General features: G+C 46.4%; 1 protein-coding gene across 11 annotated transcripts in view; it reads left to right on the top strand.

Moving 5' to 3' along the window:
* The window catches only part of BLTP1 (bridge-like lipid transfer protein family member 1), a 2,946,455-nt gene that overhangs the window by 1,709,523 nt on the left and 1,209,827 nt on the right, over positions 1–27,105 (top strand). For all 11 annotated transcript variants that reach the window (XM_069631149.1, XM_069631145.1, XM_069631146.1 and 8 more), the window contains exon 44: positions 13,474–13,649. In XM_069631149.1, coding sequence (XP_069487250.1) covers positions 13,474–13,649 — 176 coding nt within the window. The remainder of the gene's footprint in view (positions 1–13,473; positions 13,650–27,105) is intronic.

Below are 27,105 nucleotides of genomic sequence, written 5' to 3'. Positions count from 1 at the left end.
GGGAGAAAGGCACGAAGGGGGTCAAAGTGCTCATACAGGAGTCTAGTAAAATCCTCTGTACAGTCGAAAACCTTTGACCGACAGATGATTGTGAAACTAAGGGAAGTGAATCCTGCATCGTAACGTTGGCAAGAGTGAAACTGACCAAGGGATGCCGAAAACAGGGGGCGAAGTCTGAAGTTCCCGTGAATAGTGTGTTGACAAAAGTGAAGTCGGCAGAGGGCTGTCCACAGTGACCTGTTCAAAAAGACATTAAGATTCATGAATCAGATAGATGTCGCAAAAGAGATTGTGTTGAAAGCCATAATGAACCCGGCGCAGGGAGGCTAAAAATCAGAAAAGGTCTGAGCCCGGAAGAGGGTGACCCAGGGGTGAAGAGCTCACCAAAACCACAAGTAGAGACAATCAGAGAAGAACTTTGGAATTTTAAGTTTTTGTTCAATATCTTGAGCCCATCAGACCCTCGGAAGCGAGAACCTTGAGTACCGAAGGGCCTGATATTGCTAAGAACTTCTCTTGAATCTGAGCCCGGAAGAGGGGGATCTAGGGGAGAAAAGACATCACCCAACATTTGAGCAAAAAGGAACTTTTGTTTATTATTTTGTTGAAGACATCAGGTCCTCGGGGGCAAGAGACTTTTTGTAGAAAAGAGACTTAACCACCGAAGGCCCTGATAAGCTGAGAGCGGAACAGTTAGCTCGTGCTTGGGAAGCTCAAGCTTGTGCTGTGCTCCGGAGTCCCACCTTGTCCCATGCTCAAAACGTGGGGAAGGGAGACCCGACTACTGCATCCTGACTTATTATTTGTGAACAATTCTTCTTTACTTGTGAACCCTTTCCCACACTCTTAGTGTGTATTTAGCGTAAGGATTGGCAATAGGTGTTTCTTAGTATAGGCCCTTTTATTTGACAAGAAGCCACTAGGACTGCCTTATTATTATTTGATGGTCATAGCTTCATCCCATCTTAGATTTCGACTTAGATTAGGCATTTTTCCAACCTGCATATACAGTTTAATAAGCACCCTTGAAGTGTGATCACTTGTGTCTGTCTTTACTGTTGCCATCATGTGTTCCTTACACATGATAATTAATAATATGCTGTCACCAAGCAGTGGGGGCTCACACAGATAAAGCAAGTGCTGGGAAAGATGTTTTTTGCTGCTTTCCTCTCTTGGACCTCAATGCAGCGCCCTATCTTTTAGCTATTTTCTGCTTCCTGACCATCCTTTTGGAGGTAAGCAAATTCCTCAACTTGGCTTCCCTTGCTCTGCCTCCCTTGATGGAATTCCTCTTATTAAACTGTACACATCGCCTTATAGTCAAGTGTGTTTTACATACTTTGTATCCCTATAACCTTTTATTTTGCAACTTTTATATTGCAGTCACAATGTGTCCAGGCTGGGCTGGTGGTAGCTGATATTTTCTACCATGTTTTTTACTTTTTACTCTTTCACTTTTGCATTTTACTACTTAATACCATTTAGAGTACCATGTACTCTAAAATGTGTGTTCGACAACATTTTGATCCATCTCCTAGCCATTTTCTTCCTTGACCACCTTTCTGCCCTGTCACGTTCCGTAATTGCCACATAAGGAAATCACTTTAACTGGCAAAGCCTCTACTTTCCTGGGCAAAGTGACGGTATGTGTGTCCACATCCAAGCCACAACGTGTCTGTTTCTGGGCAGATGTGTTGACCCCTGCTAGTTTGAACGGTACCGATCCTTACCATTGGTGGGCTTGGGGCCAACACCTGTCCAAAACCTGGTTCAAAGGAGGCCTCCTGCATCATTGGAGCCAAGACCCCTACGAAGACGTGTAGCACGCTGATGGCCCAAGGACTATCTTTGCAGCTGACCAGCATTGCCTCCAGTCAAGTCCCTGTGAAGCCCTGCTCTTTTCTGCCGATCTCCAGAAGGCCTTTGTCAGTACATCGACCCCTGGATTGGTGGAAACAACCTGTTTTGACCCCTGAGGCTTTAGTTTAGTTTATTTATTTGTACCGCGCGCCGAACCCTGGGGTAACTGGGCGCCGGAGATTTAGAGACAGTTACAACATGGCAAAAAATATAATACAGACTGTGATAAAACAACAATAGGTGTAGCAGACCGGGTTACAAGGTGGTCAGCAGAGACATGCGGAGAGGAAGTACATTAAGCAGCGTTTTTGTTGGAAAGCCATGTTTTTGTTTGGGCTCTAAAAGTCCAAAATGAGGGTTCTGCTCTAAGGTTTGGTGGCATAGCGTTCCATAGTTTGGCAGCTAGGACCGGGAAGCTGGCGCCACCTGCTTTTTTTAGGGAGAATTTGGGAACGCAAAGGCAATGTGAGTATGGCGTTCTAGTTGGTCTAGTTGAGGTGTGATTGTGGAACTTGTCTGCCAGGTATTTGGGTGCGTCATTGGAGCGGCATTTATGGACGATGACGAGGGATCTGGGAGTGATTCTGTCTCGTACCGGGAGCCAGTGAGCATCTTGTCTGATCCTGGAGATGTGGGCGTTTCGTGGGATGCTGAGGGCGGCTCTGATGGCATTATTTTGAAGCACCTGTAGTTTGTTCAGGTTGCGTTCTGATGAGCCGAGAAAGAGGGTATTGCAGTAGTCAATTTTTGAGAGCACTAACGCTCTGGCTAGTGTAATGCAGCTGGAAGGTGATAGGAAAGGTTTGCAGGCGTTGATGAGCTTATTGGTGTAAGCTATGGATGAGGCTGTGGCGTTCACCTGTCTTTTGAGCGAGAGAGTAGAGTCTAGATAAACCCCAAGGGTTTTAATTTCTTTGGCTACTGTGATTAGGTTATCGTCTATGTTGATGGGCGCGTAACGGGTGTCTAGTTTGTTTAGCCGTGGTTGGGAGCCGACAAGAAGGAGCTCAGTTTTCTCGTCGTTGAGGCATAGACCGTGCTCTGCCATCCAGGCTTGGATCTCCAAATAAAGGTTGTTGATTCTGGTGGAGTCCTCATTGTAGCACTCTGATAGGGTGATGAGAACCTGGGTATCGTCAGCATAGTTTGTGTATGTGACACCCAGGTTATCTAGGCGGTCAAACAATAGCTCAGTGAAGATATTGTATAGGGTCGGCGAGACGCACAAGCCTTGAGGAACGCCGCAGGTGATGGGGACAGGGAGTGCTGATGCCCCCGGGGAGAAGACCCGGGTGGTTCGGTTGGCTAGGAAGGACTGGATCCAGGCAGTCGCCTGGTTAGAGAAGGCCGCTGAGGTCATCAGATGTTCCGTGAGGATCTGATGGTCGACGAGGTCGAAGGCAGCTGATAGATCTAGCAGTAGGAGAATGGCTAGATCACCCTTGTCCTTTGCCTTGTCCATCTGGATTTTTAGGTCCAGTAGGGCTGACTCTGTTCCATGCCTTGGCCTCAAGTCGGATTGTCTGAGACCCAGGAGGTTGTTGTCTTCCAGGTGCTTCTGTATTTGCAGGTAGGCCACTCTGTCTAAGATCTTTAGGATGTAGGGAACGGTGGTGATTGGCCTGTGATTAGTTGGGTTATTGGGGTCTAGATTAGGTTTTTTTAGGAGTGGCATGACCCAGGCCTCCTTGAGGCTGCTAGGCACTGAGCTTTATTGGAAGGATGCGTTGATGAGGGCTGTTATGAAGGGGGCCAGAATGTTGGCGCCTTCTTGGATGATGGGAGCTGGGCATGAGTCTGCTTGGCATCTAGAGGGCTTGAGGCCCTTCATGATGCTTTCTACTTCTTTAGTGGAAACTGGTGAGAAGGAGAAGGGGGGGCAAGTGGGTGTTTTGGGGGTGGTTGACGGTGGATGGTTTGTTTTTTTGGCTAGGCTGAGCTTTTTCTGTTCGATTTTGGATTGTAACATGGTGATTTTGTCTGCTAGGGCTTTTTGAATCCACTCACACCAATCTGCATCTTTCACGCAGATTTCAGCCAGTGTGTAGGGGGTGATTCGAGTTCCCCGAGGATATTGAAAAGCTCTTTTGTTTTGGATTTGGCGCTCTCAATTCTGTTATCATATGTCTGTTTTTTGGCCTTGAGGATAACAGTTTTGTATGTGGTGGCTGCTATCGAGAGTTGAGTTTTGTTGGAGAGGTTGGGCGTTTTTCTCCAGGTGGCTTCTGCGGCTCGTTTGGAGTTTCGGAGGATTTTTCGCTCTGGTGTGAACCATTTGTTCATGTGGGCTGCCGGTTTGGCTTTGGTGGGTTTGAGTGGAGCGATGGTGTCTACTGCTGATTCTATCGTTTTGTTGTAGAGGTCAGCAAGTTTCTCTGCATCTAGGTTGGCGTAGTTTGTAGGGGTACAGATATTGTCTATAAGTGGGCAGAGGTTTTGTAAGGTAATGTTGCGGTTGTTTCTGGTGAGGGTTTGGGGGATGGTAGGGGTTGGAGTGTTTGGTTGTGATTTCCCTTGGATGGAGAGGGAGATGGCGTGGTGGTCAGACCATGCAGTTTGCTCGTTTTTTGTGATGGCCGTAGAGCAGTTGAGATCCGCTAGCCAGTCCAAGGTCCTGCCTTTGTTGTGGGTAGGGTCTGTGATTCTGAGCTTGAACCCTAGTTGGGAGATGGTGCTTTCCAGGGAGAGCGCATTGGTATCGTTTGGGTCGCCGAGACCGAGGTTGAGGTCACCAAGTAGGATAATTTGAGATCCTGTTTTGGTGTTGGTGGTCAAGAGGTCAGATATCTCTTCCTCAAATGTGGTGATGGGGCTTGGGGGTCTGTAAAGGAGGTGTTATAGTATGGTTTGTGTAGCAGAGAGTTGGAGCGTGGCTGACAGAAGTTCTGCACATTGGAAGCTGGGCGGAGGGGTTAATCTAAGTCCAAGGGATGTTTTAGCGATGAAGGCTACTCCTCCTCCTTTACCTATGTCCCTGTCTTTCCTTAGTGTTGAATAACCTTCTGGGATGGTGAGGGATAGGGCCGGGCCTGCTGCTTGATGCAGCCAGGTTTCCGTGATAGCCAGGAAGTGTAGGTTGGTGACAGAGATGAAGTCTGCGATATCTAGCGCATGGGAGACCAGGGAGCGAGCATTGACGAGAGCGCCCTTGATTAGTGGCTGTTCAGATGTGCTCAAGAGGGCTGTTTGGGTGATGTTCAAAATTTGAGCGGTGTTCGCTTGGATGTGTGTGGGATGAGAGGAGTGTCTTTTGGCGAGTGTCTTGGGGGTTATGAACCGAGAGCCGAGTCTCAGGTTTCTATCTTTCAATGTGCATGGGTTCCAAGGAGTGGGCGGAGCAGCAAATTGGCGGATCCATTCTATGGGACTGAGGGCGTCAGGCTGGTCAATATGTTGGGCCTCCAAAAAACCCATAGTCGAGGTGTATGAGGGATGTTGGGTTGGGAGTGATTGCGGACGGGGTTTGTGGCGGGTGGTGGTGTTGTTGTGTTGGAGCAGGGCGAGTGTAGCCGTTAAGGTGAGCGTGGCTAAGTAGAGGTTTGCCATGGGTGGTCAGAGTAAGACCAGGATGTAGTTGGGTGAGGTTGACTAGGTGGTAATAGAGTAGTTTGAGGTGAAGCGGGAGCCGACTGGGTCGGGATAGGCAGGAAGGCAAGTAGTCAAGATCAGAATAGGTACAATGGGCAGGCAGAGTGGTCAATAGACTAGGCACAGAGGCTAGCAGATAGGCACATTCACAGTGGTGAACAGACTGAGGCACGGTGGCTAGCAAATAGGCACATTCCAAACTGAGGCGCAGTGGAAAAGTACATGCTAAATGTCTGAATCATAGGCTATAGCGCAGGTTGTGGCTCGGCTAGAAATAGATATGAGGTGTAGGTCACATATATTGAGTATACATGTCACTGATATTCGGCACAGTAGGTTGTAAACAGAAATCAAATATTAGAGAGCAACAGGCTAAATGCGTATTTCAAATGTTAAAGCATAATAGGCTATAGGCGTAGCTCAGATGTTAGGGTACAATGTGCTGGATGCATAGCTAAGATGAGTGCGCAGTGGTCTAGGTACGAGACTCACGTGGGGCAGATTAAGCTAGATACACAGCTCATGTAAAGGGTACAATAGGCTGGAGGTGGACTCTGATGCATGCACGTTAGGCTAGATACAACGACTCACGTGTTAAGACACTGTTAACTCGATACACATCTGAGATGGTCCACAGGGCACTGGACAGCATACCTGGCCCCTGCTCAGACAGCTCACGACAGGCTCCTCGGTGCCTTCGACACGAGTGCTGGCTTTCGCCTACCGGTGGAGAGGTGGGGTGGGGGGTATGGCCGAGTGCCACCAATCAGCAGCTGCTTGGTTGTATTGCTATTTTGAAGTTTATGGTAGTTCAAGGGTCGCGGTGAGGCATGGTAGATGCCTGCAATGGTTCTGTTACAATACAGCATCAGGAGGGATATGAGGCGAAGTGTCCCGCGCCGCACTGCCGGTGCGGACAGGTGCAGACAGGAAATGGCCTTGTTCTTTGTGGGCCTTTGTCTGGGTGGGCCGGCTTCGCCTCCGGCTCGCCGTGCGGGCTTAGAGCTCCTCGCACAGCGGTTGCTAGGCAACCAGGGTAAACAACTATTGCTGGATCGGGCGGCGGCCATCTTATGATCTCCGTCTCCTTGTGGTGGATGGGCGCTTCATGCAGCGCTGGCCTCTGGTGCAGGGTGAAGGCAGCACCAAAGGATCATGCCACAGGGGGCAGATCACCGGATCAAAGCTCCGTGTGCTGGAGCGTATGAGCAGAGCTGCTGGGCTGAAGTCCAGCTGCCCCTGCAGCACACAATCTCCATCGGCAGCACAGTGCTGCTGGATGGTGCAGGGCTCCTGCCCTGGAGGAATGAGTGCAGCTGTAGGTGCAGACAGGAAATGGCCTTGTTCCTTGTGGGCCTTTGTCTGGGTGGGCTGGCTCTGTACCTGCTGAGCTTTTGGAAGAATCCATGGACCACCCGGTGGAATGACCTGCTCTCACTACTAGGCTACCTCGCTGCACCAGTCGCCATTCCGAATTCATCCTTGGAACACTGCAGATCTTTAACTTGTGCAACAAGATGCCCGCTCCTTTAGTTTCAGCCTTTCTGATTGAAGAAAAGCTGTGCAGAGCCTGCTACTTTGTTTGCACCACAAGGATCGTACGTCACCACCTGAACGTGATGAGATATATATACATGTACATGATGGTAGTTGTGTGACATTACTTACCTGATGCTTTCATTGCTTAGAGTGTATTCAAAGGCCTAATAAATAATTGTATGTTTGTGTACATATTTTGTCTAACTTGAAGTATCGGAGTGCTCTGTGTGTGTCTCATTGTATCCCCGGACCACTCTCACATACTCCTGTGTCAAAATCTTACTAGTATGCTACACTACCTTGATTGAGCTAGGGTAAACATCAATGTCTTCTCCATGTTCACTATAATAGAGTGGTCGCTCAGAATCCACCCACAGGGTGGATTCTAAAGATCCATCTAACCACAGCCGTGCTGGATCTTGGTGGAGGCAGGAATTAGGCTGGCCTGCTCTGCTGACATGGCATGGAACAGGAAAATTGCTTGTAAGACCTGTTTGGTGCATGCAAAGTGGTGAGTCTGTGTTTGATACATTTCCAAAATATACCTTGTGGGTGGATTTTGGGAGGACACTAGACTATGGGGAAAAGGGAAGACACGGAAGTCTAGCCAAACCCAATTAAGGTCAGGTAGCAGAGAGGGCAAGGCTTGGACTCGGGAGGGGTGTGAGAGTCGTCTAGGGCTACAATCCGATGCACACACAGCACTCCAATAGTTCCAGTTGACAAAAAGTACAAAAATATGCAATGATTTATTAGGTATTTGAAATGCACACTAAGCACTGCAACCTCTCGTTAAGTATTGTCACACAACTGCTATTCCCGCTTGTGAAAAGATAGAAAAGCATTTGATTACTGACCTGTATTGCACTGGTTTTTAATCAGATGGATACAACGCAGTAGAAACTCTGAAGTGTGTGTGTGCCTAAGGCCATGGGAGACTGGGGATCACTGGAGTATTTTTGACACATCCTTTACTGGCTTTGCATGTTTTACTGGTATTTTCGGGCAAAGCCAAGTTCATGTGTGTCATTACCTGGCTAGACTGGCATTTTGGTACCGCCAGTGTAGCCATAGCTTACTGTGACATGACATTTATTACTTGGCATCTTTGATAAAGCAAACATGATAAGTAGTATTGCCTCGCTAGAGTGACATTTTGGTGTAGCGGCCTGTATATTTCTTACTGTAGCGTGACTTTTTATTAACTGAGCATCTATGATGAAGCAAGGATGATAGGTGTTCTTACGGGTCTAGACTGGTTTACATTGGACCTAGTTTGGACATGTTTTCTTATTGTGACATGTCACTTTTAATGGCCAAACCAAAGGGAGTATTTTCTTACATAGTACTGGCACATATTGGCAGAGCCAGCTTTGTGCGTAGTGCCAGTAATGATACTCATGTTCGCTTTGGGATTTTTTTTATGCTATGTTCTTATATGGCATTATTAGCATATGTTGGTGGAGCCAGCATGGAAATGTATGGGCACAACCAGCATGAAAATGTTTTTTTATACTGGCATATGTTGAAGGGACCGGCATGACAATGCATTGGGAAATGCATTTGTGCACTTTTGGTGACTTGCATCTATTGGACCTTTCTTCATGAGTTACCCTACAAAATAGATTAATAACTGTCTGGCCTTCTACCCAAATTTTCACAGAAAGTATGCTGTGTAATGCACCATTTTAACGCTTTATTAAAAACATTTTCTCATGAGAGGGGAAAGAATCCCCCGGACCCTCCTAACCCGTTTTCGTTAGTGCCCCCTCGCTATTGTCGGCCACAATCGCATGCTTGTGGGAAATATTTGCACCCTCCAATAAAATTCACCAGCCACCACTGGTGGCTTGTATATTTGCGGACAGGCACTGCCCCCTTCTTTCTACGCTACGTGAAACATTTAAGCTTTGATTTTAAAAAAACAATTTACTTGTTTCACTTGAGTAGTGCATGCCCCTGCAGTGGGATAATCATAATTTAGTATTTGGGTATTTATATTGCGCTCATGATGGACTAAACCGTATAGCGGCTCAGCTGGAACAACATAATTCAAACAAAGCAGAAAAAGAGCCCGCAAGATCAGCAACTAAGATGAGGTGTTAACCTTTATCTGAACAAAAAGGACTTGAGGGCTCTACGAAACTGGTAGAGCGATTCAAGGGTCCTGATTTGTCTAGGAGTAGTGTTCACAATTTTGGACCAAAGACAGCAAATCTTCTGTCTCCCCTTCAGATGCAAGATAAGAAGGGAACGGTCAAGAGTAGACAGTCTCTAAATCGTAGGCATCTAGATGGTTGATAACGTCAAATCTTACCCCTCAGATATGCTGGGGCCAGTCCGTTCAGTCATTTAAAGATAAGGTAGGCCACCTTAAATTTAAAGCGCTCTTCCACTGGTAGCCAGTGCAGAGCACGGTGGGATGGAGAGACAAACCATTCTGATGGTCGCGTTCTGAGCTTTTTGGAGCCTCTGAACTTGCTTAGCCGGAATGCCCATCTGCTGGCTATTGCAGTAGTCCAGATGGGCGTTCGTTAGAGCACCCACCACTGAGGCGTGGTCATCATTTGGGATACATGGCAGGACCTGCCGTAAAAGTCTCAATGAATAATAGACTGCCTGGACCTTGGCCCCAATCTGTCAAGGAGTCCCCCTTCTCACCTGTGTCCGTTCTTTGCTGGACTCCTTGGTCGCTGCCTTCTTGCGGACGGACCTGGTTTTGAACAAGGCTGCCCGAGTCTCTTCCGACTCCAGAGTGCGTTCAGTTTCCGGAACGCGGATCCTGGAATCCGGGGAACTAGGAAAGGTGCAACTAGCACACGAGTCCAGGAAATAGAAGGAAAGGAAGGGGCAAGGAACGGGTAGATAGACAGGTACAAGGAAACAATGCCGCGAGCTACGGGACACACGTCGGATCGCTACTTTGCAATAGTATTGAGACGCGCGGAGCCACGGTCTATTAATATAATACGTTACGTCAAGCACGTGGAGCGAGAAAGGGGTTTCACGCTGGACGATCATGTTGGGAGTATTATGGAGTGCAAGCCCCGTTGTGACAAGGACCAGGAAGACCAAAAGGGACGTGTTCTGTAGTTCATGACGCAATCTGGCCTTCACTACCAAAGTTATCTTGCCCGATGCAGCCCCAGTTCTTAACCTTAGAGGCAAATCTCAAATTGGTGCCCAGGGGGATAGGGATAGGCAATTCCTTAGCAGCGATAAGTAGATGTCTGGGTCCAAACAGTAGAAGTTCCGTTTTAGCTGCATTCAGTTGAAGCTGATTACTAGCTATCCATTGGCTAACTTCCTCTGGGCACTGTTTAATTTTAGTGAAAGCTTCATCAAAGTTTACAATCCTGATGAAGATTTGAGTATCGTCGGCGTAGTAATAAAACATCCCATGGCCCCTCAGAATCTCCATCAAAGCGCACAGGTAGAGATTAAACAATAAAGATGAGAGTGAGGACCCCTGTGGTACTCCACACCGCACTCTCTCTGTGCCTCGGTTCTTATATCTGGCTGAAATGAGAGCGTCTGGAAACACGGGTGTTAGACGCATCTAGCAGTCGTGTGTCATCTGTATGTCCCTTGGGGTCGGGGTCACATGACATCACTTCCTGTGTTGTCATCCTAGGTCAAGGGTCGTGTGATGTCGCTTCCGCTACCCCAGGCATTTTGGTGAAATGATTTCCCTCACTAGAAGACAGGAAATGCAGGAGCAAGAATCTTGTAGGAAAAGTTGAAGATTCTCCAAGTTACAAGGATGCACTTGGAAGAGTGATGGCTGTAGCAAGGTAGCCCAGGAGAGAGCTATAGTCAGTCCTCTAGTTGATCCAGGGACCCTTCAAAGGCTCTGCAGGAATGGATCCTCAAGCAAGCGTTAAGACTGGTTGTTTCCGGCAGTCCTGGGGTTGAAGCACTGACGTGTGCTTTGCTGAGATCGGGACAGAGGAGCATTGATTCACCAGCGCTTGGCTGGAGGTAACTCTGGTCAGCTGCAACAATCGTCCTTGGGTTGCTAGCAGGATGCCCTTCTTCATAGGTGTCTTGGCTCCAACAATGATCTGTCGAATGTTAGTCCTCCTTTCGTCCAAGATCAGGACTGGAAGCGTGCCCAGGTTCACCAATGGTATGGATCTGCACCATTCAAACTTGCAGTGGCTATCCAATTACGGATAGCCACTGGACGGCCACACAATCTGTCCAACACCAGACATTCAGGCACCTGAATGTGGACTGGGGCCATATAGTTCCAGTCCTCACATGTGGGCTTACACACAGACCACCACTTGGCCTGGTAAAACAGAGGTTTTTCCTGGGAAAGGGCTTCCCCTATGCTGCAATTCCAGGCCCGAGAGGTCAAGATGAAGGCCAAAGAATAATATGGCCAAAGGACAGGTGAAAATCTTGTGGTACTGCCATCTTAGAGTAATTTTTATTAGGCATATGCAGTAATTGCAAAAGTGTAAAAAGTTCAAAACATGGTCGAAAAATATCCACTCATCCTGCCCAGCAGCCCACCCTGGACACATTTTGTTTGTAACCACAAAGGTCATTTTTCAATACATTTTATAAAGCCTTACACTTACCATGTTACTGGTTGTGTACTGTAAGAGTGTCGAACAAGGAAGCTGACACAAAGGTGGCATATTTGTTGCAATAGAGTACTCCTATGTCCCGTCCCGTTTCCTCCATACTGTATGGGCGTCCCTCACAAGGGACCGGAACCTTTTTTCCTAAAAAAAAAAAATAATAATAATTTTTAAAAAAATGCCATTTCCCCTTTAAATTTAAGGCGCACGTAGGCGCGGCTATGGGTGTGTCCATGCTCCGGTAGCCCCGCTTTCTGACGCCTCACCCCAGTTCCCTTTTCCGCGCTGATGGGATCAGACCTTCCGCTAGTGCGCTTACATAGTATTTTTCTATTTCTGTGGCGCAGTTGTTTTCCCCACTTCTTCTTTTTGTCAATCCTTCACCGGCCTCTGGTACCTCGCCTGCCCCAGCAAACTAACATCTATCAATGTCTGTCTAAATGAAAATATACCATCCTTGGTCCCAACCTACTTGTATCCCTTACACTACACCTAAAGAATAATGTAATCCAACAGAAAGTTCCTTCCCAGCAGAATGACTCCCTTTTCCTGGCATTCGGGAGGTGTTCCCAAAATGTCCTCTTGTAAACGGATGCCAGGGGTAATTACTCCCTTCCCCCTGCAGGTAGTTCCAGCACTTTGTACAGTCAACCTCTGGACCAGGAGAATGGCTCCCTTCTCCTGGTACTGGTCTGCACTCGCCAGTGCCAGGGGGAATGACTACCTTCCCCTGACGTCTCTTCAGCGTACTTAAAAGGATCTAGTTATCTCATCATGAGAAGGATTCTCTTCTCCTGGTGTTTGAGAGTTATTTTTCAACTTGGGTTTTATCTTGGCACTCTTTCACTACACAGCAAAGTATTATGCCAGGGAATGCACTCTTCTCTTGGGGTCCCAGACCCTTCTCTGGTGGTCAGTGCAGATATCCCTGCCGCTGGTGTGAGGAAGATTTCCTCGGTTGCACCTTTCTGTTCTGTTGGGGTCCCTGACCCTTGATGGCCCTCTGATAGGCCATACATTTGCTCCAACATGAAGAAGAGACCTCTCTCCTCTCCCAACGTCCCTACCCATCTGCCCGTACTTCCCGTTACCTTCTGGAACTCTCCAGGGACTGGGGTCCGTCTCCATCCCGCTTCCTGCAGCTGTCTGCTTCGTTACTGCTTCTGTGGCGGTTAAGCTTGTTGTGGCTCCTTGCAGTCTTGCCACCATTAGGGGACTGCACGGTCCACCACCTCTTGGAAGTTGTGCAACTGCCTCGCCTGACCCATCATCGACTCCTTCAGCCACTCGCCAGGATCCTCTGCAGAGACCTCTCTTCGGTTGGAGTGTGGACTTCGAAACTCCTGGGTTCTCTGACGAGGAGGCAAGACGATGAGTCCTTCTTCTCTTACCACTTTATAGAGCTTACTTAGCCCCAGGGTAACATCAACATCTGTTGTCAAGGGCTTTTTGGTAATCCTCATGCCTCCTGTAAGCCACAGTCACTATCCCTCATATTTTCTGTGCTCTTCTTCGTCCTAGTATTTTCTGTTTTAGCTGTACCCCAAGTACTACAGAAATACATTGTCTTATTCTCAATATAGTTGTTTGAAATGGAGGAGGGGCTAAGGAATGTGTGGGGTGTGATGTTGTACAACGGGTTATACCCAAGCTGGTCGTCCTTATCCCCAGAGGGGGAGTCCCTCCCCATGAATTAAACCACCCCTAAGGGGACTATTGGGTAGCGGCCGCACCTCCCTAGCCTCATGGGAAAGGGCTCCCTCTTGGGGAGAAGTGACAAAACTATGGGAATCGTCACAGTACAGAGACGTTTTTCAAGTTGTTATGATAGTAATTTAGCAGTACTTTTCCTTTAGAAAGCATATTAGAATGATTGCAATGATTTATTTTGCAGGTGCTGGCCAGAACCTTTCTACAATACCTTCTGCTTCGGATTTCAATACAGTATTGTCTAGTGAACAGAACACACTGGATGGAACACAGTCCCAGCATAGCACCAGTGAAGATGATATTGCATGTATTGAAGAAGGCAACAAGGGCTTTCCTGCTGTCCAGCTTGCAGATGCACAGGTTAGGATGTTGAGATGCTTGCTTTATAAATGTTATTTGTACTTTTCAAACAAGTAAAATAATAGTAGTATCACTTCTCTTGTGTTTGATGAAAGGTACTTACTACCTGAAAACCTAATACAAATATAAAAAATACTTAAACCCCAGTTTCATGATGTTAATTTTACAGTGCATGCCATTACATTCATTTAAAAAAAGATGCAAATCAATTTCTGTAATTATGTGTACCCCTCGACTACACTGCCAATGGTATAAGAAGGAGCCTTCATTCCAAGCATGTGAAAAACCATGGCGACTTTTTTTTTTTTAATGATAGCAAGTCCAGAGATCCTTCCATGGCTCATTCGTGCGCTTTCAGTCCTGTCTTCCATATCCCGCTTCTTGCCACATTCTTAAAATCTAGTTTTATAATCTAGATTCCCTCTCTCACCACCACGCCCCACATATTCCTCAGCTTGATGTATATCCTCCAGTGCAAGCTCTTCTCGGAAACCTTTTTTAGGGGGAGTAGTGTAGCTCTGGGCAGATCACCTCTGACATGATCGCACTTCCGTATAAATGGAGCACACTATGCCCCACTACTTCTGTTCCTTTTTCTGCTCTCTCAGCGCACTGTATTCCGGGAACACTAGTTGTAGCTATTGTTTTTGTTGCTGTGCTATTATTCCGGGTGCCAAGCCTTCATGACACAGCATCACCAAAAGGCCCATCACCAGCCCGCACAATATATATATGTTTGTGGCGTCTCAGGTTGGGCCATGACGTAGAGTAGTGCAGCTTCTGCCAATTAATGAACCCCAAGACCCTTAGGGAGCGGGCCGGTCCACTAGTGTTAGGTCATCCCCTTCTAATTCCTCGGCCTAATCGTATCAAAGTCTTTGGAGGTTGAGTCCGAGTAGCACAATCCGGAAAGAAACTGGATGAGCAAGAGAAAAGGAGGCAGAAAAAGTTGAAGAAGAGTTTGCACTCTCGCAGCGAACCACACCACTCCTATTCCCTCTACTCATTCAAGAAGAGGAGGATACACAAATCCAGGGGGATGAAAGTGTGAACTCTTCAGAATTCTAAATAGCTTCTGGACATGAGTGGGAGTATTTTAGGACTCAAATGTTGGAGATTTTCTGAAAGCCCTCAATGGGTAGGGTTTTGGCCTCAAAGTCAAAAGTAGGACTCAAATCTTCTCCATCCGTGTTGGTCGATAAGGATTCTGAAGAGGGTAGCTGTATGCTGCGTAGCTCGGCACCCTCAGTTCTGAAATTTGACCGTTAGTCATCTTCAGCACCAATTGCAATTGACTCAGCTGCATCTTTGCCAGGTAGGTTTCAACCACTCGACAGTCTCTGGAGTCCAGAGTCCAGTTTTTTTCAGTCGATGCAGGCATTTCTTTAATGACGAGCGGGTTTTTGCTGCCGGGCCAGACTCCTCGCAGATTTCATGACTGACCAGGCATGTATTTTATTCTTGACAGCAGACTTAAGTGATATCCGTAGCCTCAACACTTCTTCTGATCATGAGACACAGTAGGTGTTTCAATATGGTCATCCCATTGCTCTGAATAGGGGAAACTTCAAGGAGGTGGTTGCAGCCATAGGCCGCGTCTACGCCCCTTGTCCATTACATGTGTATAGATAGGGGTCTTCTGAATTAGATGGTTTTGCCGTTTAACACAGCTGGAGCTAATCCCGTTCTTGTCCTGTGGCAGGCTCCTGGTTCTATCCCAGCTGTTGACGAGGAGCTCATTAAGAAAATTAACCTGGCACAGGTTAATCACGTTTTTGTCAAAACATTCCTTACTGGAGAGTCTCATAGTACAGCTGAGCTGAAATCTGTTTCATCCTACACAGACCTTCCCTTGGATAGGGATGGAAAGAAAATGGATGTGGTTGCTAAAATAGTTTTTGCTTCATGGAGTAAGGTACTTAAGTGGTGAACACCTCTTGTGCTTCGGCAAAATATTCTCATGTTTTGTGGTCCGTAATTCCGGAAGCCTCGGCGCACTTGCCTGAGGGAGAAAATCACTGAAGGCTTCTTGGACCTGATAGCTGACGCAAAAGAAGCAGTGTTGTTAGGAAAGATTTTCTTTTTATACCTTGCACCTTTCCCTCCATAGGTTCCTATGGGACCCCCCATTCTTTTTGCTGGTTTTAAACAATGCCCTGACTTTTTGGAGGCCTGTAAAGTCTTCTGCCTTACTTCCTTTGCCTGTTTTGCTCATTCCTGTGGGGAAACGGACTTGTCCCTAAGAATGTCAGTACTGAGCGTCTATGTCTAGCTTGATGAATTCTTGTATTTTTACAATTGCCCACATCACAGTGCAGTTAGCATATTATGTATCCTTATCACTTTTTATATAACAGCATTTTGGTTACTTTGAAAATATGCCTAAAACAAGCTGGTGGCAGCTCTGTGATTTTTATTGTTTTTACGATATATTTCTTGTGCACTTTTGCATTTACCATAGATGGCTGCTGTTGGGAAATATTTCTCTTTTTGCAACTTTCACTCCATAGTTGCTATGGATCCCCTTTATTTTTCAGTTCAGTTCACAGGCTTTATTTCTACTAAAAATCAAAAGCAACATTTCATAAATACAATAAACATTTAAAATCAGCAATTCAGAAATTCATCAAAAATACAGACTAATACAAAAGAGGGAATGCATTTCACAACCTCACTGTATTAAAACTTAGGCAGTTACTTCTAAAAGGAGCTAAACAGGCTCTTTAAGCTTCTTTAGGCAAACACTCCATCCCCACTTTAAGTAACTACTGGTTGCAAAGACAGCAAGAACATCAGCAGATTCCAAGCACACAGCCATGGCTTCAGGAACGGACCTACAGCCACAGTTTACAAAAAGCGGCTTCAAAAAGCATTTCCTCAGGGGCTTGGTCCCGTGGGCAAAGCAAAACATAATGTTGCAGGTCTTCAATAGATGCATTACACAAAATGCATTTTGGGGAGACTTCCCTATTCCACTATGTAAGAGTGCGGCACGGGGCAAGATCCCAAGGCGAAACTTTAAGTATAAGGCTTTTTCCTGCTTGGTGGTAACATAATCCAAGTAAGTCTTCACAGCCTGGCTGTTTTTTATTAAGCAAGATAACGGGCCAGTTAGTCTGAGGCCTGGGATTTTTAGAAAGCTGTCTCCCTCCGCATTGGCCCACAAGGCCCTCCTTACAACTGATTTGGAGACAGGTAGCATGCCAGGGGGAATTACGTCTCTAGGACTGTTGTCTAATAGTCCTAGAGACGTAATTCCCCCAGCATATACTTGGCATAGATAACCCACTTCAGGGAGGTACTCCCTTGCTGGCACAATACATCCAGCAATGCCTCTTTCTATTTGCAAAGATTTTTGTGTGCCCATAAACCGACCCAATACAGGACTGGTCGCAGCCGGCTGATCAACTTGATCCCTTGCATACCAGTCTCTAGCAACACTGGTGTATTTGGCGCACTAGTAGGCAACCCAAGTATATTTTTCAAGTATTTATTCTCCACCACCGCTAGGTGGTGGACATTCACCTGCCCCCAAAGTTCTGCCCCATACAATGCAGCTTGTCGTGCCTGCGCTTTATATACCTCCAAAGAGACACATACCGCCCCATTGCCATGTTCATTCGTAAACCTGGCAAGAGCACCACATACCTAGCCAACGTGATCTTAGCCTTCTCAATATGGATTAACCAACCGCAGGACGCCATGGCTTTCACCCCTAGATAGTCGTAGGTAGTGATTTGCTCAATTGCTCCCTCATCCAAGCCCAATCTAATGCCCTTCGGCTTCCTCCTGACATCGGTATTGACTTTGTTTTGCCGATGTTCAGAGAGAGCCCATTCCTTTTGCAAACGGCAACTAACATTTCCAGCTGCTTGCAGGCACCAGTGGGTGTTAGAGATAAAAGAACCACATCATCCGCAAACAGCAAAGCTGGCAGTTTATCGCCCGCCAGAGATGGGATGTCTGTTTTTGTGCTTTTGTGTTTGTTCTGTTTAGTAACCTGTTCTGACTTTTTTGAAGGGGAGTAATACCTTAAGCTTCACTTCCCTTGCCTTTTGCTGATTGTTATGGGGAAACTGATCAGTCCTTCAGACTATAAGTACTGGGAAACAGAAGCGTAGCCAGGATTGTCTAACAAGTGTGGCCTGAAGCTAATGTGGTCGGGCCCACCGCAGTAACATCGGTAAATGCACACACAGTGCTGCTGAGTGGACATTTACAGATTTTGGGTGGGCCTTGCCTGCTCAGGCCCCTAAGTGTCTACGCCTCAGCTGGGAAACTAGGTTTCCCCTTTTGCATTCTGGGACTTTTTAATATTGCAAACAGCATCTTAACAGTGCAGTGCAATGGGGATATGTTTGTTCCACCCTAGCTTTTTACGCATGGGATTTTTGTTTACTTTTTGTAACGCGCCTGACAACGAGGCACTCTTTCCCTACCTCTAAAGGTCACTGCCGCGCTGCGCTCTCAACTCTGGGGCTGCGTGCTGCAGGGCTCCTGCAGGGTTCTCTGCTCCTCTTTGGCGGATCACAAATTGGTTGGAGGCTGTCCTTACTAGCACAGTGTCCTTGGTGGCTCCCTTGGCATCTCACGCACATGACTTCCATGCCGCAGACAACTTGTGCATGCCCACGATCACGTGACACATCAGCAAGTCCCATGATACATTGTAACCCATAATTGGATCCTCCACTTCCTATTTAAGCACTTGAGGAACTCCTCTTCCTGCTTCTCAACTAATCCTCAGTGTTTGGCTACTCATGTGCTGCTGTTTGCTTCTCTGGGTTACTGCGTGCTTCTGGCTACCTTTGTTTCTTGAATACTGGACCTTAGATTACCCCTCTTTGGTCTTGGCATTTTGAACTTTGCTTATGGTGCTTTATGGATTTTTACCCCTTCAACTTGGAACACTGGACTTGTCTCTTGATTACTCACTGGATTTGGTTGTTGGACTCGAATAGAACCTCAGGGGCTACAACTAAAAAGGTTAGCTAGAGTCCAGACAGTCCCGGCATTAGCATAGCCCGGATCTTTTCCAGACCTAGCAACACCCCTGGCAGAGACGTTGCTAGGGGTGGCGGGGGGGGTTTAGGATTCTATAGCCTCTGGTCTTTTTGTTGTAGCCCCAGATAGAAGCTCAGGGGCTACAACTAAAAAGCTTAGCTAGTCCCGACATTAGCATAGCCCCATATCTTTTCCAGACCTAGCAACACCCCTGGCTTCCAGCCTGGATTTTGGATAAGAAGAGGACTCCTGCAGCCATTGCTTCAGATCAGCATTGGAGCCAAGAATCCCTCCTAGAAGAACAGCCTGCTGAAGATTGGAAGACAACTCTTGGAGAGGCCCAGAATTCCTTCCTGCATCTGGCCCGGTGAATCCTTGTTGGACTACCTGATCTCAGAATACCTTGAGTGATGCTTTGAACTAGTCTCAATGCCTTCTCAAGGATCCAGCTGCCCTGAGCCTTTGGAAGTGTCCCTGGACCACACAGTGGACTCACCAGCTCTCTAGGGGGCTATATCGCCAGAACGGTCGCCATTCTGCGCTTGCATTGTGGACTTTGGTAGTTGCTAACTCATGCCACAAGTTGCCTTCCCTCTGAATTTCAGTATCAAGAGATCCTGTCCTAGAGAAGCTTCTCTGACCGTGACTGGAAGGATGCCTGTCGTCGGCTGTGTGCAGAGACCGTTGCCTGCCCCCATCCTGTGAAGTGTCATGAAGAGGCTTGCATCAGCGGTTCTTGCATTTCTTCATAGCCTGGGTTTGCATCTTGCAGCTGTAATCGGAAGAATCCTTACACATGCAACTCCTAGACCCCTCTCACCAGAACCAACATTAGGAAATACAACCTCCAGCGAGGCCCAGATGATCCACAAAGTTATCTTGGAAAATCAGAGTACTGGATAACATTGACAAGCCCCTTTGTCCCCTAACCTTCCATTCCACTGCCCTTTGGTTGTCGAACCTGCGTAGTAACTTCTGAAATACAAAAGAACATTTATTTACCTTAGTAAAATTGTTGAACAGTATATTGATCCATCACCAACACACGAAAATTAGAACTTACCTACAGAGACTCCATTCTGGCAAGAACATTGCGACTCCTGTGACTTTCGGGCACACGGCCCCATTCTTCATAGAGTTTGGACTGCTTAAGTTGGGGTATTTAACTTGATCACTTTATCTGCTGACCTGCTTGCTGATTATGTAACTTTTAATCCATTTATGAACTGTAATAAATCTGGACAATGTGTCCATTCTCCCTAGAGGGGGCCCATCCCCTTTGAGGTTAGGGGGGTGAGAATGCTAAGCAAGACCCTCCCTAGGGGTCTGGGCAAGTGGGACCTCACTGGAAATGACTCAGCGCTCAGGGACAAGGACTCCCATTCCAATAAGGAACTCTAGGTCCAGTGTACGTAATCTGCATATATTGGAACTGGAAAAAAAACGGTTACTTCTTTTTTGAGACCCCCAAACAGTGACATTTCTCCTATCTATTTGGTTTCAGGTAATGCTGGATCCCACCTGAACTCCACAGTCGGGGAAGGAATCACACCTTTTTTGTTTGTGAGGACGTGTATAAAAACACAAGGAGCTTTGAATGAGGGAGTCCTAGAAACTCCTACGCCGTGGGAGGAGAGAATCCTGCGCAGAGGCAGTTCTGTTATGGAAGAACATCCTGGAGGGGCCATGCTACACCACTGAGCCAGCTGTAGCGTGGAGAGCAAGCGTAGTGCTCGTAGGACGCTGGAAAGCTTGTGTTTTAACCGGAAGGGAGATGGGATAGCAACTATTACTTCTGGTGGTGTGACAACATACACCGATACCAGACTACAGAGGGGAGCCCGAAACCCCAAGCTCCGCACTAGAAGTACATTTGCCACAGCAACGAGACACAGAAGGGAAGCAAATGCTCCTGAAGTGAGAACGCACTTGAAAAGTACAAACATTGATAATCAAAGCTGGGGAAGCCAACAAGGTTACGGGAGCTTGACAAACCACAGTAGAGTCACAGCAAGTCTATCAGGGGGCTACGTTGGGAAGCCCTGAGAAAAGACACTAGTAGTCCCTGCTGGAGAAGCCTTAGGGGTTATGGAACCCAAGCAGGCATATGCCGAACCAAGGCCCTGCCCGAGTAAGCCTGACTGAGGATTTTGAGAAGCCCAAGAAATCTGAACTCTTACAAACAGACTTGGGAGAAAAGCTGACTTGGAGGGTTTGAACCTGTAAGAGTAAAACAAGGGTACCATCAGTCACCAAGTGGGAAATGGTGTAGACCAGTTAAACCTTTTTGTGCTTGAGAAGAAGGAAACCTAATGTCAAGACTTGAGAGGCTGACCTATAGAGCCTATGGAGAGGCTTGAGATCGATATTATGCAGTATTGAACGTTAACAAAAATATTGATAAACTTTCCAAGAACTCTTTGGAACTTTGTGAAACTATTAATAATCCTGTTTCCTGGGGAAGAAGGACTATAGGACTGAGGAACTTTGTAAAGACCTGCTGGGAGGAGCTATCCAAGTGTTGGGCCAAGCAGCAGTTCCAGACGGAGGTCTTGTCCTGACCCCTTTCTCTTTTTGTTTGGTTTACTGGAGTGGTAGGGCCAGTTATTTGGTTAGGATTTGGACAGAGAACTTTTTACTTTGGACTTCGATGTGCACCCTTAGTTTTAGTTTTGTTAGGTAGGGAACTTCTCTCATAGAGATAGGGATATTTAGGTGTTTTTCTTAACATTTTAATAGAAACCCATATTCAAGGTTTTTTTTAATGTGAAAAGACCTCAGTTTGTTTGTTTATTGCATTTATAAGGCGTACCAGACCCGGGAGTAGCAGGGCGCAACAAGGATATGCAAAGCTTACAAAGGTTGCATAATGTACAGGCAATATACAAATAGTCACATTCCAACAGGACGATAATACAAAATACAATATACAAATCAAGTTGCGCAGAGAGGCAGAGTTATTTACATCTTAGTATGTAGGGATGTGCAATATTTACAATCAATCAGCAGGTAGTACTGACGTTCTAAAGTTTCTCAAGAGACTAATTCTCAGTCCGATTGAGATGAGTGATGAGGTTCTTTCTGAAGGAAGAGTAGGGCAGCTCAGCTATCAACTGATGAGGCAGGGAGTTCCAAAGTTTAGCGACCTTCACAGGGAAGCTATTGATGCCAATCTTAGAAGATTTGAATCTGGGTACTACCAGACAATTAGTGTTGACAGTTATAGAAGGTCTACTGGAAATTCTCCTGGATATTCTGTCAATTAGGTAGCTCGGTGCGACATTGTATAGCGCTTTATGTGTCAGGGAGGCGATTTCTAGTTGTATTTTGTTGTGGGTAGATAACCATTTGTGATGGCGTCTGATTGTAGAGATGTGCACTCTTTTGTTGATGCCTAGTGCAGCTCTAATGGCATTGTTCTGTAGTATTTGTAGTTTTTGGATAATGGTTTTATTGGCACTAGCGTAGAGGGTGTAACAGTAGTCTAGTCTTGATTGAATTAAAGCTCTAGCCAGTATAAGGCAGCTGTCATTAGAAAGGAAGGGCCTACCTGCTCTAATCAGCTCACATGTGTAGGCTGTGGTGGAGGCCAGACAATTTAATTGTTTATTAAAGGACATTGTTGCGTCAAGGTAGAAACCGAGTGTTTTACCTCTTTGGAGACAATGGTGTTGTTGCTGTCAATGATGAAGGAGGCATAATGAGACACAGTAGGTGTTTCAATATGGTCATCCCATTGCTCTGAATAGGGGAAACTTCAAGGAGGTGGTTGCAGCCATAGGCCGCGTCTACGCCCCTTGTCCATTACATGTGTACAGATAGGGGTCTTCTGAATTAGATAGTTTTGCCGTTTAACACAGCTGGAGCTAATCCCGTTCTTGTCCTGTGGCAGGCTCCTGGTTCTATCCCAGCTGTTGACGAGGAGCTCATTAAGAAAATTAACCTGGCACAGGTTAATCACGTTTTTGTCAAAACATTCCTTACTGGAGAGTCTCATAGTACAGCTGAGCTGAAATCTGCTTCATTCTACACAGACCTTCCCTTGGATAGGGATGGAAAGAAAATGGATGTGGTTGCTAAAATAGTTTTTGCTTCATGGAGTAAGGTACTTAAGTAGTGAACACCTCTTGTGCTTCGGCAAAATATTCTCATGTTTTGTGGTCCGTAATTCCGGAAGCCTCGGCGCACTTGCCTGAGGGGGAAAATCACTGAAGGCTTCTTGGACCTGATAGCTGACGCAAAAGAAGCAGTGTTGTTAGGAAAGATTTTCTTTTTGTACCTTATCATAACCTAGTTTGTAAATGTTAGAGGGGGAGCCGAGGATTATCAACTCTGTCTTGTCCTCATTCAGGTATTTTAAAGCTCTCAATAGAAAAAGACTGATTTACAATGGCCGATTTTCTATTGATTGTAAAACCAGCATTGTAAAGGGCTTTTTCTCTTGAGAGCTTTAAAATGAGTTTTTTTTCGTTTGTTTTTTTAATTTTTCTTTCACCCCCACAAACCACCCATTGTTCCTCCCCGACCCCCAAAACCCCCACCCGTGGGATTTCCTTGAAATTGGGTGTTTTGATGCCCGAACCCCCATCTCTCAGATACTTAGGAACACAGCTTCCCCCACCCCCTTTTACAAAGCAAACACTTTCTCACAGACAGCCAGCTATGAGAGAAAACGGACTAACACCCGAGCCATATACATGACGTGTCCCAATAGAATGGTCAGGCAATTACTGACAATCCCGCGTACCTGAGTTCCATTACACTTCCCTACATGGATAAAAGGTGGAGCAGGAGAGCACACTCTGAGCGAGGCAAAAACACACGAGGAAACAGCAGCTCAACACGAGGAGAAAGACGGCGAAACCGAAGCGGATCACATGGAGGGAAGTTCCCATGTCCTTTTCGACAAGGAACCGTTACTTTCATGAAGCCTCGAGGATAGAAAGCATAAGACCAGGAAACCAAGCTGAGGAATTCTGCATTGTGTGTCAGGGGTACCCGGGGTACTCCCTCCTCGATAATCAAGGCGTGGAGAATCATCACCTGCCATGGTACTGTCCCTGACTCCAACAACAAAACAGCGACAGTGAAATGAACACAGCCGGTGAGTTAGGCAGACCGATACAAGACCGGTCTGTGTTGAAGCCAAGGTTGCAAGCAGCAACATTTTATGGTGAGCGCTGGAATGAACATTGTATGAAACGCGTGTGATCAACGTAAGTAAAATTGAACTGCAGATGAGTGATTAAACGTTGAAACCAAGATATACGATACCTTTGACAGAGCGGTCTGGTACCGCGTGCATGCTCAATCGAAGGTCTCTGTAAATTGTTCAGCTGAGAGTTGACAAAAGTGAAAGAGTGGCAAACAATTGTGAATCGAAGTAGTCCTGCAACGGGTCAAGCTAAATCCAATGCACAATGAAAGTCTTTGATGTTGATACAGTAAAGAAAGTTGATGGCAAAAGATAAAGTTGGTCTGAACCCGGCAGAGAGAGATCAATTGAAAGTTTTGTGTTAAAACAAGTTTGTGTCACAATAGATACATTGGTCCAAGCCCAGCAGAGGGAGACTAATTGTAGATTTTGTGTTGGAACGGATCTGAGCCGGGCAGAGGTAGATCCGGGGTTAACCGTAAATCACCAGAGAAATTGGATACGTGGAAATCCTAAGAAAATTGTGTTTACGTGAAATACAAACTTTTGGTTGAAGGGGATCTGAGCCCGGCGGAACGGGATCCGAGGTGAACAGTAAATCGTCTGAGAAGAGTGTATGTAGGAGAATCCTGAAAGGAAAGGAACTTTATTTGTTTGTTGCATCAGGCCCTCTGAAAGAACAGACTTTGAACGGCAAAGCGACTTTGGCACAGAAGACTGTGCTAAACTCTAGTGTGCCGCCTTATCCCGTGCTGAAAACGTGGGGAAGGGAAGCCAACGGCTTGAATATCCTGACATATTTCCTGAACACTTCTTTTGCATAACATTGTTTCCCACACTATTTATATTTAGAGGTAAGGATTGGCAATAGGTTTATTAGTATAGGCCCTTTTATTTTGACAAGACACCACTACTATTTGATGGTCATAGCGTGCTCCCATCTTTAGATTTAGGATTAGATAGGTAGTTCAATAAACACCCTTGAACTGTGGTCATTTGTGTCTGTCTTACCGTTGGATTGGGGTTGAACGCCTGTGGCTTGGAAGCATGCAGCTGAAATGTGGAGAGAAAAGACCGAAAGTTATCTTTCCAAAAATAACTTTCGGTCTTCTCTCCCCTGAGAATTTCAGCCATAGGCTTCCACCCACACCCACGCCCCCACACCCTACATACCTTGCGGCGGCACACTTGGATCTGTGCCGCAGACTTGCTGTGTTCCTGCAACGCCTGTTCCCTTTCACTTCCGTGATCGAGAACCCGCGCTGCAGGGTCTTTTCCTTATTTATTTATTTTTTTTACTTTTTTTCGGGAGCCTCTGCAGGGGACACCCCTGCAAACCCCACTCACAAAATAGTGAGCAAGGTTGCGTGGGACACCCCTGCAGCCCCCGCCACTGAATGGGGAATTTGGTGGAACTTTTCGGCTGTTTTGAATTTTTGAACGGCTGAAATTCGGCCAAATCTCTCATGCAGTTTCTTTTTTGCTGGCTTTTTGGATGTTATCCTTACTGTTGATACCATGCCTTCCTTACAGCCCCCACCCGAGGCTCCCCCAAACCAAACCAAAACACAGCCAGACACAACACACACACTCACTTACCCGTTCTCCTCCTTCGCTGCTTCCGTGCCTTGTGACCCTGTCGGCCCCTGCATGCACTCGTGTGCCGCAGGGGCGTGACATGCGGTCATGGAGAGGACTTTCTAAATCGATTTTGTTTATCGATTTGGAAAAACAAAAGGTTCATTTTACCTAGAACGGAATATGGCATTAACTTGTCAGACGACGACTCCTGGTTTGCCGCTGAATCTATGGTAAATGTATATCTTTGCATCATAGAATATTATGTGATACTATTACCTGTTAGTTTCATTTTTCATTTTGTGTAGAAGGCCTAGATTCCTGTATTTTTATACTTACCTGTCTAAATTGAATTATTGTGTATTATATTGTGTGGCCTCCAGGATTGGACAACTCTGTGCTGTTTGTATGTTGCAGTTCCTTACTATTGGTGGGCTCGGGCTTACTCCCATCCTGAATCTTGGCTAAAGGAGGGCTTTTGTAGCTATCGGGCAGATCATTGTTGGAACCAAGGCTTCTAAAAAAGAAGGGCAGCACCTGGAAGACCCCAGGACAACTCCTGCAGCTGACTAACATTGACTCAAATGATTGGCTGGTGATGCCTTGCTCCCCTGCTTGATCTCAGAAGACACTCGTTGGTGCTTCGACCGTTGGACTGGTGCGAACAACCAGTCTTGACCCCTGCCGACCCCAGTTGTCGTTCTTAATTTAACTGTGAAACTTTGCACATCCTTAGCTTATGCAACAAGTCGCCTGCTCCTGGATTTTCAGCCGTTTTACTCCAAGGGAAGCTTTGCTGGGGCTGCTTCTGTCTTTTCTGCTGTACTATCGGCTGTCACCACCTGACATGGGGACCACTGTTAGAACAGTATTTCTTTGATCCTGTGAGGTGTCCTGAATGGTCTGCACTGGAGAAGTCTTCACCTTTCTTCGTTTGGGGTCTTCTTCGGAAAGCTGACTGGAACCATTTGCTGTGCGACGCAACTAACTCCCAACACGAATAGGGACCTCTATACCCACAACTCCTATGCCTTCCTCGCCCAAACCAAGCACAGAAGATTGTGTCCGCAAAGGATTACGGAAGACCTGCAGTGGTATCTAGAAGAATCTGAGTCAGTGGTGTAAGTAAACATGCCTGTTTCTGTCCCCGCTGTCCTCCATCGGGTAACGTTGGGTGTAAACCCTCTGGCCCTAACTCCCTCTGGCATTTGAACCTGGGCTAAGTATCCTTTCCTAGGACTTGCATTGGGACAGGATGGAGTGGGGTACTTACCTGAGTTGGGCTAAATACTTGTATTACTTGTAAAAACGTTCTAAAGCACCATCACAGCCCACTTCATATTTTCTGAATACCTGATCTGAAGAGGCTATACATTGGATTGTGTGATGTTTGGACACAAGACCTTATACCATTTTATGGATGGACTTCATAAGATTGAGGGAAGCTGTACTTGTGCTTCTTCTGACTGTTCGTAACTATTTTACTTGCATCTAACTTCTCACCTGTTTTATACTGTTAATTGATTTATATGTAACTCGGCTCTACTATTGGTAGGTCTCATCAAGCTCATGCCAAACTAACCCCACAATACGAGTCCTTCTTCATCAAGGACATCCCAATACAGGTAGTTGGTAAAGTAAAGACACTGGGAATTATATTGGAAGCCTCTGAGTGCTGAAGCCCAGGCCCTGTATGTGAGTAAAATTTGCTCGTACTAC

Source organism: Ambystoma mexicanum, chromosome 6q (genome assembly GCF_040938575.1).
Source record: "Ambystoma mexicanum isolate Mex_15411 chromosome 6q, UKY_AmexF1_1, whole genome shotgun sequence".
NCBI lineage: Eukaryota > Metazoa > Chordata > Amphibia > Caudata > Ambystomatidae > Ambystoma > Ambystoma mexicanum.
The sequence above is the reverse complement of the archived record's forward strand: the minus strand, read 5'-3'. Positions and strand labels throughout refer to the sequence as shown.